Genomic DNA, 15,988 nt, shown 5'->3' with positions numbered 1-15,988 from the left:
AGGCTTTCTGCAAATGGAAATCGAATTCTTTGCATGTTCAAGCCATTAAGCATCTCCTCAGACGAGGCCCTGCCTTTTCCAAAATGCTAATTTTGTTTTTTTAAAGTTGCCCGAAAGAGAAGCAGAAAGTCCCAAAGCCCAAGCCAGAATGGGGAGCCATGAAGGCTGGGAGAAGCCACGAGACAGCTCCCTTCGGCTGCCCGTGAATTCAGCAGAAGGGCTTGTTTTTCCCATCACCTGAGGATCCGAGCCAATTTGTGGAAAAACAGACTGCAGAGATACGCGGGTGGGAGGAAGAGAAACAGCGACAGATAACAGAGACAGCTGCGCAGGCCAGTGGTGCTGCTCAAGCCAGAGGCCTGTGTTTTAATTAGAGCAGCAGAGAGCTGGAGCCGCTGCCAGGAAGGCCGCCCCAAGGGTGAGGTGCCCTCGCCCGCGCCCGTCTGGCGGCTCCAGTAATGAGGTCCCTGCCGGAGGCCCGATGCACACTGCAAACACACACAGTGCCGCCCAATTATCGCGCTTCTCGGCTCCCGGGAGCTCAGCGATGCTCCCCTTGCAGGCGCCCTAATCAGTGAAAGCCGGGAGGGGGGACCAGGACAAGAACCTAAGGGCCTCCTCCTTGCTCCCCAAGGCCTGGGACACACCCTCCAGGGACAGCCTTCACGGTCCTAGCACATCCCAGGGCTCCAGAGCACGCGGGGCTGCTTCCTGAGGCTGCTTCCTGAGGCTGCTTCCTGAGGCTGCTGAGGTCCCTGGCCAATGTGCAACTGCCCCGGGCACCCCAGGTAAGATGCAGAATCCCCTTCGCTCCAATAGCTGACACCAGGTGAGAAGGCTGCACCTACCACCACCCCAGGGCCTGCACTGGGAGCTACTCAGCTCTGCAGAGGGGCTGTGCAGGTGCCATCCCAGGGGATAAGGACACCGCACTCCAGCCCCGGCTGACGCGGGAGCCATCCAGGGGCTAAGGACACCCCACTCCAGCCCCGGCTGACGCAGGAGCCATCCCAGGGGCTGAGGACACCCCACTCCAGCCCCGGCTGACGCGGGAGCCATCCCAGGGGGTAAGGACACCGCACTCCAGCCCCAGCTGGACACTTGCTGTGTGGGTCAGTGCAACAGGCCAAGGCCCCCTCTCACTGGGTCTTAGAGCTCTGTTCGGTACAGTGAGGTGGGGACAAGGTGGCCTCCTAGGGATCTTCCTGCTGACTGTGGGTGCTGGGAGGCCCGGAGCGGCCTATTTGTCAACTCAGGCCCAGGGTGGAGCAGAGAATAACTCAAGGCTACACCAGCCTCTTTCTCGGACCAAGTATTGAGTGGGGCCTGACTGCGGGATCTGTCTAGACAGCTGGGCCAGCCTCCGAGGGGCAAGGCACCACCCAGGAAGACACCTCTTCATGGACTCCACTGCCACACAGCCAAAGGGACACAGAAAGAGGGTGATGATAATGACCACAATAGTGATGACGATGGTGGTGATGATGATGATGAAGGTGAAGATGATGGTGATGGTGAAGATGAAGATATGGTGATGATGAAGATAATGGTGGTGAAGACGATGGCAATGGTGATGATGGTAAAGAAGGTGGTGATGGTGATGACGGGAGTGGTGATGATGGTGGTGGTGGTGATGAACGTGATGATGGTGATGGTGATGATGGTGATGAAGGTGATGATGGTGATGGTGGTGATGGCGGTGATTGTGATGGGGATGGTGACGATGGTGATGAACGTGATGATGGTGATGGTGATGAAGGTGATGGTGGTGATGGCGGTGATTGTGATGGGGATGGTGACGATGGTGATGAACGTGATGATGGTGATGGTGATGAAGGTGATGGTGGTGATGGCGGTGATTGTGATGGGGATGGTGACGATGGTGATGAATGTGATGATGGTGATGGTGATGATGGTGATGGTGGTGATGGCAGTGATTGTGATGGGGATGGTGACGATGGTGATGAACGTGATGATGGTGATGGTGATGAAGGTGATGGTGGTGATGGTGGTGATTGTGATGGGGATGGTGACGATGGTGATGATGACGACAATGGTGATGACGGTGGTGGTGGTGGCAGTGAGGATGGTGACGGGGATGGTGATGATGGTGGTGATGGGGATGGTGAAGAGAATGGTGATGATGATGAAGATGGTAGTGATGTAATGAACGTGATTATGAAGGTGATGATAGTGGTGGTGATGGTGATGACAGCGATGGGGATGGTGACGGGCGAGTGAGGATGGTGAGGATGGTGATGATGATGATGGGGATGATGACAGTGATGGTGGTGATGAGGACGGTGGTGGCGATGGTGATGATGGTGATGACGGTGATGATGATAATGATGGTGATGATGACACTGATGATGGTGATGGTAGGGATGGTGATGATGGTGGTGATGATGATGATGGGGATGGTGAAGGGGATGGTGATTAGAATGTGATGATGGTTATGATGATGGTGGTGGCAATGGTGGTGATGGGGATGGTGGTGGGGATGGTGATGATGATGATGGTGATGATGACAGTGATGATGGTGGTGGTGGGGATGGTGGTGATGATGATGGTGGTAATGATAGCAATGGTGGTGATGAGGAGGGTGGTGGTGACCGTGATGGTGATGACGGTGATGATGATGATGGTGGGGATGGTGATGATGATGATGGTGGTAATGATAGCAATGGTGGTGATGAGGAGGGTGGTGGTGACAGTGATGGTGATGACGGTGATGATGATGGGGATGGTGAAGGGGATGGTGATTAGAATGGTGATGATGGTTATGATGATGGTGGTGGCAATGGTGGTGATGGGGATGGTGGTGGTGATGGTGATGATGATGATGGTGATGATGACAGTGATGATGGTGATGGTGGGGATGGTGATGATGGTGATGGTGATGACTGTGATGGTGATGATAGTGATGGTGGTGATGAGGAGGGTGGTGGTGACAGTGATGGTGATGGTGATGATGGTGATGATGACAGTGATGGTGGTGGTGGTGGGGATGGTGATGATGGTAATGGTGATGACTGTGATGGTGATGATAGTGATGGTGGTGATGATAACAGTACACACATAGATATTCCTGCTTTATATTCTCACAACAATCTCAAAGTAGGTTTTATTATCCTGATTTGACACCTGAGGAAACTTAGGCTCAGAGAACGTTATTACTTATAAATGACATCCACAACTCTCTCCTTTCAAAAGATGTTTTAAACACACCTTAAATTCTGTGGTACCTGAGTGAGATTGCGTGTGCATGACTGTGTACACAGGCGTGCCTGGGAATAAGACCACTCCAGCCCAACACCTGTGTGATGGGAATTCCTGGTCCTGTCTCTCCCCTGAGTCGTCTCCCTGCAGCTGCCGTTCGCCACAGGACACTATGGACCCTGCACACTGACAATGCCTAAATCACCCATTCTCAATCTTCCTTCCCCAGGCAGGCAGGGTAGGGGCAAGTGCGGGTGATGTGTCCTCACAGGGGAGAGAGCACAAGCTTAGGTGCCCAAGAACTCGAGCTGGAACCCTAGCTCTGCCCCTGAGGAGTTTTGGGGCCTTGGACAAGGACAGGGAAGGAAATTGAGGCTGTGAGGTTGACACAATGCCTCTCACAGGATCCTGTGCTAAGGCCCAAGGAAACTCTTCCATCAAGGCCAACGTGCAATGCCACCATCCTAGAAGGAAGGTCTGGGGGAGGAGCAGCCTCCCTCACAACCACGTTGCACTCTCTTCCTTTAAATCAAAGGTCTCGAACTTAATCTCTACACTTCTCGAAGCTTACATATCTCCCGCCCAATCTTACGTATCTCCCCCACTGATACCGATTGACAAGAGCAAAGTCACACTGCCTGTGACGATGGGGATACCTGTCTTGAACCTGAACTATTGGATGGAGGGGTCATTAGGCCAGCAGGCGTGCACACCCTGCAGGTGGATTTATCTGCAAAGGATTATCTGCCGCACTCTTCCTACGTGGGGAAGCAGAGAAAAGACGAGCAGGCAGCCTCAAAGCCAGGGGTGTGCCAGACGCCCTGCAAACTTGGAAGGAATTTTGCTCTACTCGCCAAACCACAGCTGAGCAGAGGCAAAGCTATGAAGCTCAGCTTCTAGTAAACTGGAAAAAAGCAAAGGATTTGGATGCTGCACAGGGGAGACATCACGTGAAAGGTCCAGAGACAATCCCTCCCCTGCCCGCTCCCCCTGGAACCGGTTTCCTGAGCCATCAGGCTGTTTCTTTAGAGACCGTGGCCAGAAAAAGGAGCCCACTGGGGCTTCGATATGGAAAGTGAGTTTTCCTATGTGCAAAACAAAAGAACTGAAACAGACACACACACCCTGTGCAAAAGCTTCCTTTTCAAGCCAGCCGTACAAAGAGGAGGTTTTAAGCCAACCATCTGCTTCCTCTGTTTCATGTCCACCTAGCTCTAGGATCCAGAGGGGTCAGAGATAGAGGGCACATGTGGTTCTGATTCTCAGGGCCAAGGGGACAGGACCCAGCACAGCTTCTTCCTGGACACAAACAGCTGGGACGGCCCAGAGATATCATTTGGCTCAGCTCACACTCAGGGTCCAGCCTGGCCCAAAAATAAGAGCTTTACTGAACCTGCCTAGAGCTTGGGAGCTGGGGAGGAGCCCAGAAAGGATTTGAGGAGTTTAGCTGAAACACAGTTGCCACCAAGGCAGCACAGACAGGAATGGGAGGCTCTGAGTTCAGTCAGGCAGGCAGGGAAGCAGCATCTGTGGTTCCTCAAAAAGCTAAATATGGAATTACCATACGACCCAGTAATTCCATCCATCAGCATTTGCCCAGGAGACTCAAACAGACACCTGCACACCCATGTTCACAGCAGCACTAATCACAATAACCAAAAGGTGAAAACCACCCAAGTGTCCATCAGCAGACAAATGGATACACACACGGGGTGTGGCCGTGGAGTGGAATATTACTCGGCCCTGAAAAAGGAAGAAAGTGTTGACACATGCTATGCTGTGCATGTGCCTTGAAAACACTGTGCTCAGTGAAACAGCCCATCACAAAAGGTCATATATCGTGGTTCATTCAAGTCCTATAATGACTTATATGAAAAATTTAGAATAGGCAAGCTCATAGAAAGAGAAAGTAGATTGGGGTTATAGGGGGAGATAGGACTGACAGCTGAATAAGTTTGGGGCTTCTATTTGGAATGAGGAAAATTTCTGAAACTAAGGGTGGTGATAGCAGCACATCATTGTGAATGTAACTAATGCCACTGAATTAAACACTTAAAAATGGTTAAAATGGGCCAGGCAGCAGTGGCTCATGCCTGTAATCCAATCCCAGCACTTTGGGAGTCTGAGGCGGGCGGATCACCTGAGGTGAGGAGTTTGAGACCAGCCTGGCCAACATGGTGAAACCCCATCTCTACTAAAAATACAAAAATTAGCTGGGTGTGGTGGCTCATGCCCGTAATCTCAGCTACTTGGGAGGCTGAGGCAGGAGAATCGCTTGAACCCAAGAGACAGAAGTTGCAGTGAGCTGAGATAGCCCCACTGCACTCCAGCCTGGGTGATAGAGTGAGACTCCATCTCAAAAAAAAAAAAGAAAAGGTTAAAATGGCAAATTTTATGTGATATGTATTTGCCACAATGAAAACAAGAGTGAGAGAGAAGGCTGGTGGGCAGGTCCACGTGCCATTTTTTAGGGTTTGGATGTCAACGTCACACATGCAGGGAGGACAGATGTTGGAAATGAGATGGAGCTACAAGTTCATAAATCCCCACTTCATATTCCTCCCGAGGTGCCCAGGGAATGACTCTGCCCAGCATCCCTGCAACCACGCCAGCCAGGGGACCAGTCATGGCCCGTGCTCGCCTGTGGCATGTGACACTTCTGAAATGAGCCGGTGACAAGCCTGTGCCTCCATGAACATGGAAGCCTGTGTTGCTGGCCGAGCCCAAGAGCTAGGCGGCCTGGGTCTCTGAGCTCCCCCAGGCCATAGCGTCTGGCAGAGGGGCTCACGATCGAGGACAGCCTCTGAGCTCCTCCACGCCATGGCGTCCGGCAGAGGGGCTCACGATCGAGGACAGCCTCTGAGCTCCCCCAGGCCACGGCGTCCGGCAGAGGTCTCAGGACCGAGGACAGCCTCCGAGCTCCCCCAGGCCACGGCGTCCGGCAGAGGTCTCAGGACCGAGGACAGCCTCCGAGCTCCCCCAGGCCACGGCGTCCGGCAGAGGTCTCAGGACCGAGGACAGCCTCTGAGCTCCCCCAGGCCACGGCGTCCGGCAGAGGTCTCAGCACAGAGGACAGCCTCCGAGCTCCCCCAGGCCACGGCGTCCGGCAGAGGTCTCAGGACCGAGGACAGCCTCTGAGCTCCCCCAGGCCACGGCGTCCGGCAGAGGTCTCAGCACAGAGGACAGCCTCCAAGCTCCCCCACGCCACGGCGTCCGGCAGAGGTCTCAGGACCGAGGACAGCCTCCGAGCTCCCCCAGGTCATAGCGTCTGGCAGAGGGTCTCAGGACCGAGGACAGCCTCTGAGCTCCCCCAGGCCACGGCGTCCAGCAGAGGTCTCAGGACCGAGGACAGCCTCCGAGCTCCCCCAGGCCACGGCGTCCGGCAGAGGTCTCAGGACCGAGGACAGCCTCTGAGCTCCCCCAGGCCACGGCGTCCGGCAGAGGTCTCAGCACAGAGGACAGCCTCCTCCGAGCTCCCCCAGGCCACAGCGTCCGGCAGAGGTCTCAGGACCGAGAACAGCCTCCGAGCTCCCCCACGCCACGGCGTCCGGCAGAGGGGCTCACACGGCATCAGCCGCAGATACCGGAGACGATCGGGCTGCAGCACATCCCAGCCCATCCTCAATCAGAGCTTTCCCGTCCTCAACGCTCTCAATGACCCCAGGCTCATCGGCCAGAAGATGGGGACACAGAGATTTCACGTGAGTGGTTCTGTCTGACAACTCGGTCAGGAACTGAGGCGACCGTTCACCTCCTTCTTCCTCAGGTTGAGGACCTGAGGGTTTCTAAAGGGCCCTGAACCCCCCACTTCTTGGTCCCTCCGTGGCCTTCCCCAGGCTCTGCAGAATTCAGATTCTGAAGGTGGGCGTGGATGTCATCTGGCCAGAGCCGGGCTTTTGATAAGCTCTGAGCTCACAGGCTGCCTCTGGAGGGAACAGCTCAGAGGCCTCCCCACACCCGAGTGTTCGCCTCTCACTGCGGCTACTTCGAGAGGAACAAGCCGCACAGAGGGACGGGTGAGCTCCAAAGAAGCACCAGAACCGTTGGGAACTTCAAGCACACATTTGGGTGTTTGGATGGGTTTTTTGGGGTTTTGTTTTGTTTCTGTTTTGAGACAGGATCTCGCTCTGTTGCCCAGGCTGGAGCGTGGTGACGTGATCTCGGCTCACTGTAGCCTTGAACTCCTAAGCTCAAGCACTGCTCCCACCTCAGACTCCTAAGTAGCTGGGATTATAGACATGCACCACCAGGCCCGGCTAATTTTTTTAAGAGATGGGGTCTCACTATGTTGCCCAGGCTAAAACACATGTTTGAATCCCAGGAAGATTCTGAGATCTCCATTTTCCTGGCTACCCTCCAAGCAATGCCTTGTTCCCTGTGGCCCCAGCACCCCCACAGGCAGCAGGTTCCTGCTGAAATGAACAAAGCTGCCCTACCCTGTATTCACCAGCTCTCCCCTGCCGCAGCTATGCCTGGAATGGGCCCCAGGCCCTTCGCTGCAGCTCTGCCATGCCTGGAACAGCCTTGCTGACTCTCACCTTTCTGCCCATCCTGAGTGAAGCCATCTCATTCTATGACGTGCAGGCCTCTCTCGACGTCCCTCACCACACACCATCTCTGAAAATGTATGTGCTTAATGACTGCGGGCTGCCTGCTCCCCAGGAAAGCCAGCCACGAGGACAGAACCCGTTCCCCACCCCGTCTGTGTTCCCAGCACCCTGCACGGAGCCTGGCACACAATGAATGCTCCGGAAGTATTTGTCATCTTAACTTCTGTGGAGTTCTGTGGAACCAATTTTTTTTTTTTTTTTTTTTTGAGATGGAGTCTCACTCTGTCGCCCAGGCTGGAGTGCAGTGGCCAGATCTCAGCTCACTGCAAGCTCCACCTCCCGGGTTCACGCCATTCTCCTGCCTCAGCCTCTGGAGTAGCTGGGACTACAGACGCTGGCCACCATGCCCGGCTAATTTTTTGTGTTTTTAGTAGAGACGGGGTTTCACCGTGTTAGCCAGGATGGTCTCGATCTCCTGACCTCGTGATCCACCCGCCTCGGCCTCCCAAAGTGCTGGGATGACAGGCGTGAGCCCCCGCTCCGGCCTTTTTTAACACAGAGTCTCACTCTGTCACCCAGGCTGGAGTGCAGCGGTGCAATCTCGGCTGACCGCAATCTCCTCCACCCAGGTTCAAGCCATTCTCCTGCCTCAGCCTCCTGAGTAGCAGGGATGACAGGCGCTACTGTGCTCAGCCTAATTTTTGTAATTTTAGTAGAGACAGGGATTCACCATGTTGGCCAGGCTGGTCTTGAACTCCTGACTTCAAGTGATCTGCCCACCTCAGCCTCCCAAAGTGTTGGGATTACAGGCGTGAGGCACCACACCCGGCCTTGTTGAACCAATTTTGAATTCAGGTGCAAAGCTGTGCTCCATCCACCATACTGTTCCCACACGTGGGAATATTTGAGCCAGAAAAAGAAAATGTTGGACAGTCATCATTACCGTTGCTATAAATAAAAATAATAGTTGGGCGCGATGGTTCATGCCTATAATCCCAGCACTTTGGGAGGCCGAGGCAGGAGGATCACTTGAGGTCAGGAGTTCGAGACCAGCCTGGCCCACATGGGGAAACCCCGTCTCTACTAAAAATACAAAAATTAGCCGGGCGTGGTGGTGGGCTCCTGTAATCCCAGCTACTTGGGAGGCTGAGGCAGGAGAATTGCTTGAACCCGGGAGGTGGAGGTTGCAGTGAGCTGAGATTGCACCAGTACACTCCAGCCTGGGCAACAGAGCAAGACTTCATCTCAAAATAATAATAATAATAAATAAACAATAAACAATAATAACAATGTGCTCACCCAGACCAGAGTCCTGGTCCTGCAGCCCATTCCTGGAAGAGCTGAGCGCAGACCAGCCACCTGCTGGGCCCGATCTGCAAACGGTGGCCCAGAACGCAGACATAAATCTTCTAAGCACAGCAGCTGACGTTTAGGGTGCCTGCCCAAATGACGACCACTCTGCATTGATGGAAACTCCCTCCCCAGCATTCAAAGGTGTCATGGTTCTGTGATCTGTCTCCTGTCTCCTGCCTACCGATGACGGCCCAAGGACATGCTACCCATCGTGATGCAAGGTGAGCATGGCTGAAGCCCAGCTGTACGTCCGCAGTGCTTTGCCCACCCAGAGCACCCCCTTCTAGTTGGCACAAAGGAGCGGGTTCGCAGGGTCACACTGGACCCCGGCCTCATCAGCCACCATCCTTTCCTGAGGACTTGAAGCTGCATTAAAAATGAACAGCTTGGCCGGGCACAGTGGCTCTCACCTGTAACCTCGACACTTTGACAGGCTAAGGCAGGAGGATCGCTTGAGGTCAGGAGTTCGAGACCAGCCTGAGCAACATGGCAAGACCCTGTCTCTACAAAAAATTTAAAGGCTGGGCGCAGTGGCTCATACCCGTAATCCCAGAACTTTGGGAGGCCGAGGCGGGTGGATCACTTGAGGTCATGTGTTCAAGACCAGCCTGGCCAACATGGTGAAACCCCATCTCCACCAAATATACAAAAATTAGTCGGGTGTGGTGACGCACACCTGTAATCCCAGCTATTTCGGATGCTGAGGCAGGGGAATCGCTTGAACCTGGGAGGTGGACGTTGCAGAGAGCCAAGATTGCACCACTGCACTCCAGCCTGGGCAACAAGAGTGAAACTCCATCACAAAAAAAAAAAATTTTTTAATTAGCCAGATGTGGCGGTGCACACCTGCAGTCCCAGCTATTTGGGAAGTTGAGATGGGAGGATCACTTGAGCCCAGAAGGTCGAGGCTGCAGTGAGCTATGATGGTGTCACTACACTCCAGCCTGGGTGACAGAGTAAGGCCTTGTCTTTAAAAAAAAAATAAAAAATAAAAAATAAAAAAATGGACAGCTGGTCTGTGTGGCCAGCAGCTGTGGACCAGGGACCTCCTGCCTCAGGGCTGAGTCTGTCTGCAAAGAGGAAGTTGCAGAGGCTCCAGCGAGGCGCGGCTGGGACCAGAAAGGGCTCTCTCTTCCTCAGGGTCCCTCCGTAATCTTCTAAACTGAATTTTTAACCAGGTGAACATAACATCCATTCAAAAACGACATTTCAATTGCATTGTAAATTGATGTTTAAATTCAAGTTAAATTCAAGTTAAAATAGTCTTCAGCTCTTCAGTATCTGGCTCCTCCTGGTGACCACTGCCAGGCAGACACCTCTGTGCGTGTATCCCAGGGCCGCTGTGAGCAAGTACAGCAGGTCCTGAAACAACAGAAGTGTATTGTCTCTGCAGTTCTGGGGGCCAGAAGTCCAGATCCAGGATTAGCAGGTGGAAATCAAGGTGCTGCAGAGCCACGCCCTCCACAGGCCCCAGGCACACCCCTCCTCGCCTCTTCCAGTGTCTACGGCCCTCCTCAGCCTGTGGCCACATCTCACCAACTCCTGCCTTGTGGTCACATGGCCTCTTCCCCTTCTGTGTGTGGAATCTCCTCCTGCCTCCCCTTAGGAAGCACATGTGATGGTATCAGGGCCCTCCTGGGAAACCCAGGGCCACCCGCCCACCCCTCACCTCATCACATCTGCAAAGTCTCTCTCTGCCACTCAAGATGACACATCCAGGTCCCAGAGACAAGGACGTGGGTATCTTGGGGAGCATGGACACCTCCCAGGATGGAGTAGCCATGCCCAGCTACTCCAGCCACACACAGCTACTCCAACCATGTCCAGGCTAATCCTGAATTCCAGCCACACCCAGCTATTCTAGTCACATCTAGCTACTCTAGTCATTCCCAGCTATCCATCCATGCCTAGCTACTCTCACCGCAATGAGATACTCCAGCCGCACCCAGCTATTCCAGCCACACCCAGCTTCTCTAGCCACATCTTACTACAGTCATGCCCAGCTACTCCATGTATCCCTAGCTACTCTAGCCACACCCAGCTATTCCAGCCATGTCCACCTACTCCAACCACACCCAGCTATTCCAGCTACACCCAGCTACTCACACCATGCCCAGCTACTCCACCCAAACCCAGCTATTCCAGCCACACCCAGCTACTCTGGCCACATCTAGTTACTCCTTCCATGCCTAGCTACTCTAGCCACACCCAGCTACTCCAGCAAACCCCAGCTATTCCAGTCACACCCAGCTACTCCAGCCACATCTAGTCACTCGTCATGCCCAGCTAACTCTATCCATGCCTAGCTACTCCAGCCACGCAGAGCTATCCCAGCCATGCTCAGCTACTCTAACCACTGCAGTTACAGAGCTATCCCAGCCATGCTCAGCTACTCTAACCACTGCTCAACCACAGAGGCAGCAGGTGTTACTGCCTGGGGTAACTGGGCACCCTGGACCCAAAGTATCCAGCCTGAACCGGGCACATGCTCTGGATGAGATAGGGTATTTCAGCATGATGTGAGCAGCTGGGAGCCAAGGCCCCGTGAAGGCCACTCCTCTGCATAGCCCCTGCCACCCTTTCTGAGTGAGATTCCAGCAAAATGTATCAAAAGCCCGTCACAAACACGCACCCCAACACCTATCAGGATCTTAACAGACCAATCTCTGACCCAGCCACCGGGATGCCGGGAGTCTCCTGCCTAACCGCAGAGTTACTACTCACAGAAACACTGTAGCGCAGAGAAATTAGAATCCTCCCACGTGACCTTGGCAAAGGCAGCAGTTAATAAACTCTGATTCATTCTTACAATGGAACACTGTGCAGATACTCACAACAATTAGATTTGTACTTATACGGAAGGACTTCTTAGACCCATCACCAGCAAGGAGCAGAGCAGAGAACAATGTGTGTAGTGTGCTCCCAGGGTCCCCACCTGCGCTCTTGGGCACACACCTGCAAACACAGAGGGCAGCTGGAGCCCCCCTGGACCACCACATGGTCGCCCTCCAGGAGGGGGAGAAAAAGACACTTTCTCTTTGTATTTTATACCTATGGAGATCATTTAGATTTTATATAGGACTAGTATCAAAATGTCTCAGTCAATCTAATAAAGAATTATAATTTGTCAAATAATTGTTTTAAAAGAGAGAATTTTCAATGTTGCACATCCTTTGATCACATCAAGGAATTTACCTCAAAGAAAGAAATGAACAAGTACTCCAGGATGAAAACGCAAGGATGACCACCAAATGTTCATAAAATTAAAAATGCAGGCCGCGTGCAGTGGCTCACGCCTGTAATCCCAGCACTTTAGGTGGCTGAGGCAGGTGGATCATGAGGTCAGGAGTTTGAGACCAGCCTGGGCATCATGGCAAAACCCCATCTCTGCTGAAAATGCAAAAATTAGCCAGGTGTGGTGGCGGGCGCCTGTAGTCCCAGATACTCATGAGGCTGAGGCAGGAGAATTGCTTGAACCTGAGAGGCAGAGGTTGAAGTGAACCAAGATCTCACCACTGCAGTCTAGCCTGGCCAACAGAGCAAGACTCTGTCTAAAATAATAATAATAATAGAGATTTAAAAAATGCAAACAGCCACAATAGGAAAACATCTAATTCACACAGAAATTGACAGCACAGACCACTGCAGAACCCTTACCGGCGTGGAAAGATGTTAAGGACGCCCTGAGTGTAAGAAAACGGTGTAGAATGAGATGCTATTACAGACGGGATCTGTGCACAAGGTCAGTCCTTAACGACTGCCCCCCCAAATATCCCCAAGGATTATCTCTAGGCATCAGATGGAGACATTTTTGCTCTTAATCTTTTCAAACTTTTCTGATTTTTCCAATTATGTCTATGATCACCATCCCCACATACAGCACCCTTCACACTCGGCCCTTTCCCTGAATAACTCTGACCTCCTCTGTCCCCTCACTGTGACCCTGCAGACCTCATCTGCTGTCACCTCCTGCCTCGAGCCTCCAAGCTCCTGGCACGGGCAGGAGCCGCGGGAAAGGTACATCCTGGCCCCATCTCCCCCGCGAAGCAGTGAGCTTAACAACGGCGAGGCACGTCCACGCATACGGAAGAGGCCGGAACACGAAGCCCACAGTCATCACACCACCCGTGCCTTTCTAGGTATAGCGCGCGGGGGAACCGCAGATCCAGACCCGGTATTTGAGGAAGGCAGCCGGGTCCCCCCAGAGCAGGGTTTCAGCTCAGCAGCAGGGCAGGTGCACGCAGCGTAGTATTTCGGGAAGCCACCCCTGCCTGGCGAGCCCACGTTTCCAGAGAGCTGTGACACGCTTCTCCTGGCACCGAACATTCCGTGATCCACGGCCCGTGAGTCAGAGAAATGGCAGAGCCTCCCTGGAGGCCAGGGAGGGCGGCAGTGATGCCGGGGCGGGGGACGAGTCTGCCTACCTCCTCTCGTTGTCATCCAGGTGAGCGAAGAGCACATTCTTGGAGATGGCCTTGGCCAGCGCAGTCATGGTCTTGTAATCCTTTGGAATCACCTGAACCAAAACATCACCACGTGAGCCACCCCGTCCTGACGCTGTGACGCGGCCTGAGATCTCCCCATTCCACCCTCAGCTTGCCGTTATCAGGCAATGGCACACATATGCAATCTGAAGTTTAATGTGTATTTCACTGCTATTTTTTTTCTTTTAAACAGTCTTGATCACAGCTCCCTGCAGACCTCCTGGGCTCAGGTGCTCCTCCCACCTCAGCCTCCTGAGTAGCTGGGACCACAGGTGTGCACCACCACGCTTGACTAAATTTTTTATTTTTACTAGAGATGATGTCTCAGTATGTTGCCCAGGCTGGTCTCAAACATCTGAGCTCAAGCAATCCTGCCACCTCAGCCTCCCAAAGGGCTGGGATTACAGGTGTCAGCCACCGCACCAAGCCTCTTACTACTTTTGAAATGCAGTCACGTGTCACGTAATGATGAGGAAGTGTTTCTGAGAAATTCATCATTAGGCAATTTCATCATCGTGCGAATATCACAGAGCAACAGACACAAGCCTAGCTGGTGTAGCCTAACTACGCACTGAGGTTAGAACGTGACAGAGCCTATCATTCCTAGGCTACAAATCTGTACAGCATGTGGCCATCCTAACACTGCAGGCAGCTGTAACACAATGCTAGGCATATCTAAACATATCTACACAGGCCAGGCATGGTGGCTCACGCCTGTAATCCCAGCACTTTGAGAGGCCGAGGCAGGTGGATCACCTGAGGTCAGGAGTTCGAGAGGAGCCTGGCCAACATGGTGAAACCACGTCTCTGCTAAAAATACAAAACTTAGTCGGGCGTGGTGGTGCACACTTGTAATCCCAGCTACTCGGGAGGCTGAGGCAAGAGAATCACTTGCACCCGGGAGGCAGAGGTTGCCAGGAGCCAAGATCGTGCCACTGCACTGCAGCCGGAGTGACAGAGTGAGACTCCATCTCAAAAAAAATAAACAACTAAACAAACATATCCACACAGAGAAAAAGGTACAGTAAAAAATACGGTATCATAATCTTACAGGACCACGTATATACAATCTGTCAACAACCGAAGTGCGGTCATGTAGTGGGTACCTGTATGCAGTACGCTGTTATTGGCTGCAGTCACCCCACCGTGCAAAGACCTCAAAACCCATTGCTCCTGTGTGTCTGTCTGTCTGTCTGTCTGAAACTCTGCACCCTTTGATCAATAATTCCCCACTCCCTCTCTGGATGAATCAGAAGCACTACGAACACCTCAGATGCCAGGATATCCCCCCCTTAAAATAAAACCGTGCAGGAAGGTCGTTTAGGCCATAATGAGAACTAGTGTGGTGCTCGGGCCACCCGGGAAGTCCCTGTCTGCCAGGTGCAACGGCAGACCACGCAGGCTTAGGCGTGCTGTGTGTTTAACTCAGAGAACCCCTGTGCAGACGTCTTTGAGAGTCAGCACTCCAATCTCCTAAAAAGCCACTTCAATTCTAACGCTTGAAAGTGTTGGCTGGGCATGGTGGCTCACGCCTATAATCTCAGCACTTTGGGGGGCTGAGGCAGGTAGATCACCTGAGGTCAGGAGTTCGAGACCTGCCTGGCCAGCATGGTGAAACCCCATCTCTACTAAAAACACAAAAAATTAGCAGGGCGTGATGACAGGCCCCTGTAATCTCGGCCAATCAGGAGGCCGAGACAGGAGAATCACATGAACCTGGGAGGCAGAGGTTGTGGTGAGCTGAGATCATGCCATTGCACTCCAGCCTGGGAAACAAGAGTGAAACTCTGTCTCAAAAAATATATATATAAGTGTTTTGTTTTCAAACACTTTCTATTTACAGAGAAGTTGCAAAGATCATTCCCGTGCACCTTGCAGGTCCCCTGATGTTACCACCTTACATCCTAGGATGCATTTATCACAGCCAGGGAGGCCATCTCGATATGTGACACGCACGAGCCCCACACCAAATCTGTTCTTCCTTTGTTTTGCCTGAGTGGCCTTTTTCTGTCCCAGGACTCTGTCCTGTCTCTCCTGTGCCCTCTGGTCTGTGACAGTTCTTCACACTCTCCTCATGTGACATGAGCAGGGCTCATCAGGCATTCTGCAGAGCGTCCCGCAATTTGGGTTTATCTGAGGTTCTTCTCATGGTTAGACTGAGGTTCTGGGTCTTGGGGAGGTAGACCCCAGAGGTGGAGTGCCCTAATAAATGTTTAACAATGCTTGTGCTAGCTTCAATTAGCTGATTATAAAAGTATTAAGGGCCGGGCGTGGTGGCTCACGCCTGTATTCCCAGCACTTTGGGAGGCCGAGGCGGGCGGATCACGAGGTCAGGAAATCGGGACCATCCTGGACAACACGGTGAAACCCCGTCTCTACTAA

The 15,988-nt window shown here is 52.9% G+C and overlaps 1 protein-coding gene across 4 annotated transcripts in view; it reads right to left on the bottom strand.

Annotated features, from left to right (window-relative positions):
• The window catches only part of PRKAR1B (protein kinase cAMP-dependent type I regulatory subunit beta), a 182,939-nt gene that overhangs the window by 117,443 nt on the left and 49,508 nt on the right, over positions 1 to 15,988 (bottom strand). For all 4 annotated transcript variants that reach the window (XM_008018916.3, XM_073012892.1, XM_008018917.3 and 1 more), the window contains exon 4: positions 13,547 to 13,638. In XM_008018916.3, coding sequence (XP_008017107.1) covers positions 13,547 to 13,638 — 92 coding nt within the window. The remainder of the gene's footprint in view (positions 1 to 13,546; positions 13,639 to 15,988) is intronic.

The sequence above is a fragment of the Chlorocebus sabaeus genome, chromosome 28, assembly GCF_047675955.1.
Source record: "Chlorocebus sabaeus isolate Y175 chromosome 28, mChlSab1.0.hap1, whole genome shotgun sequence".
Lineage (NCBI taxonomy): Eukaryota > Metazoa > Chordata > Mammalia > Primates > Cercopithecidae > Chlorocebus > Chlorocebus sabaeus.
This window is presented reverse-complemented; position numbering and strand designations above follow the sequence as displayed.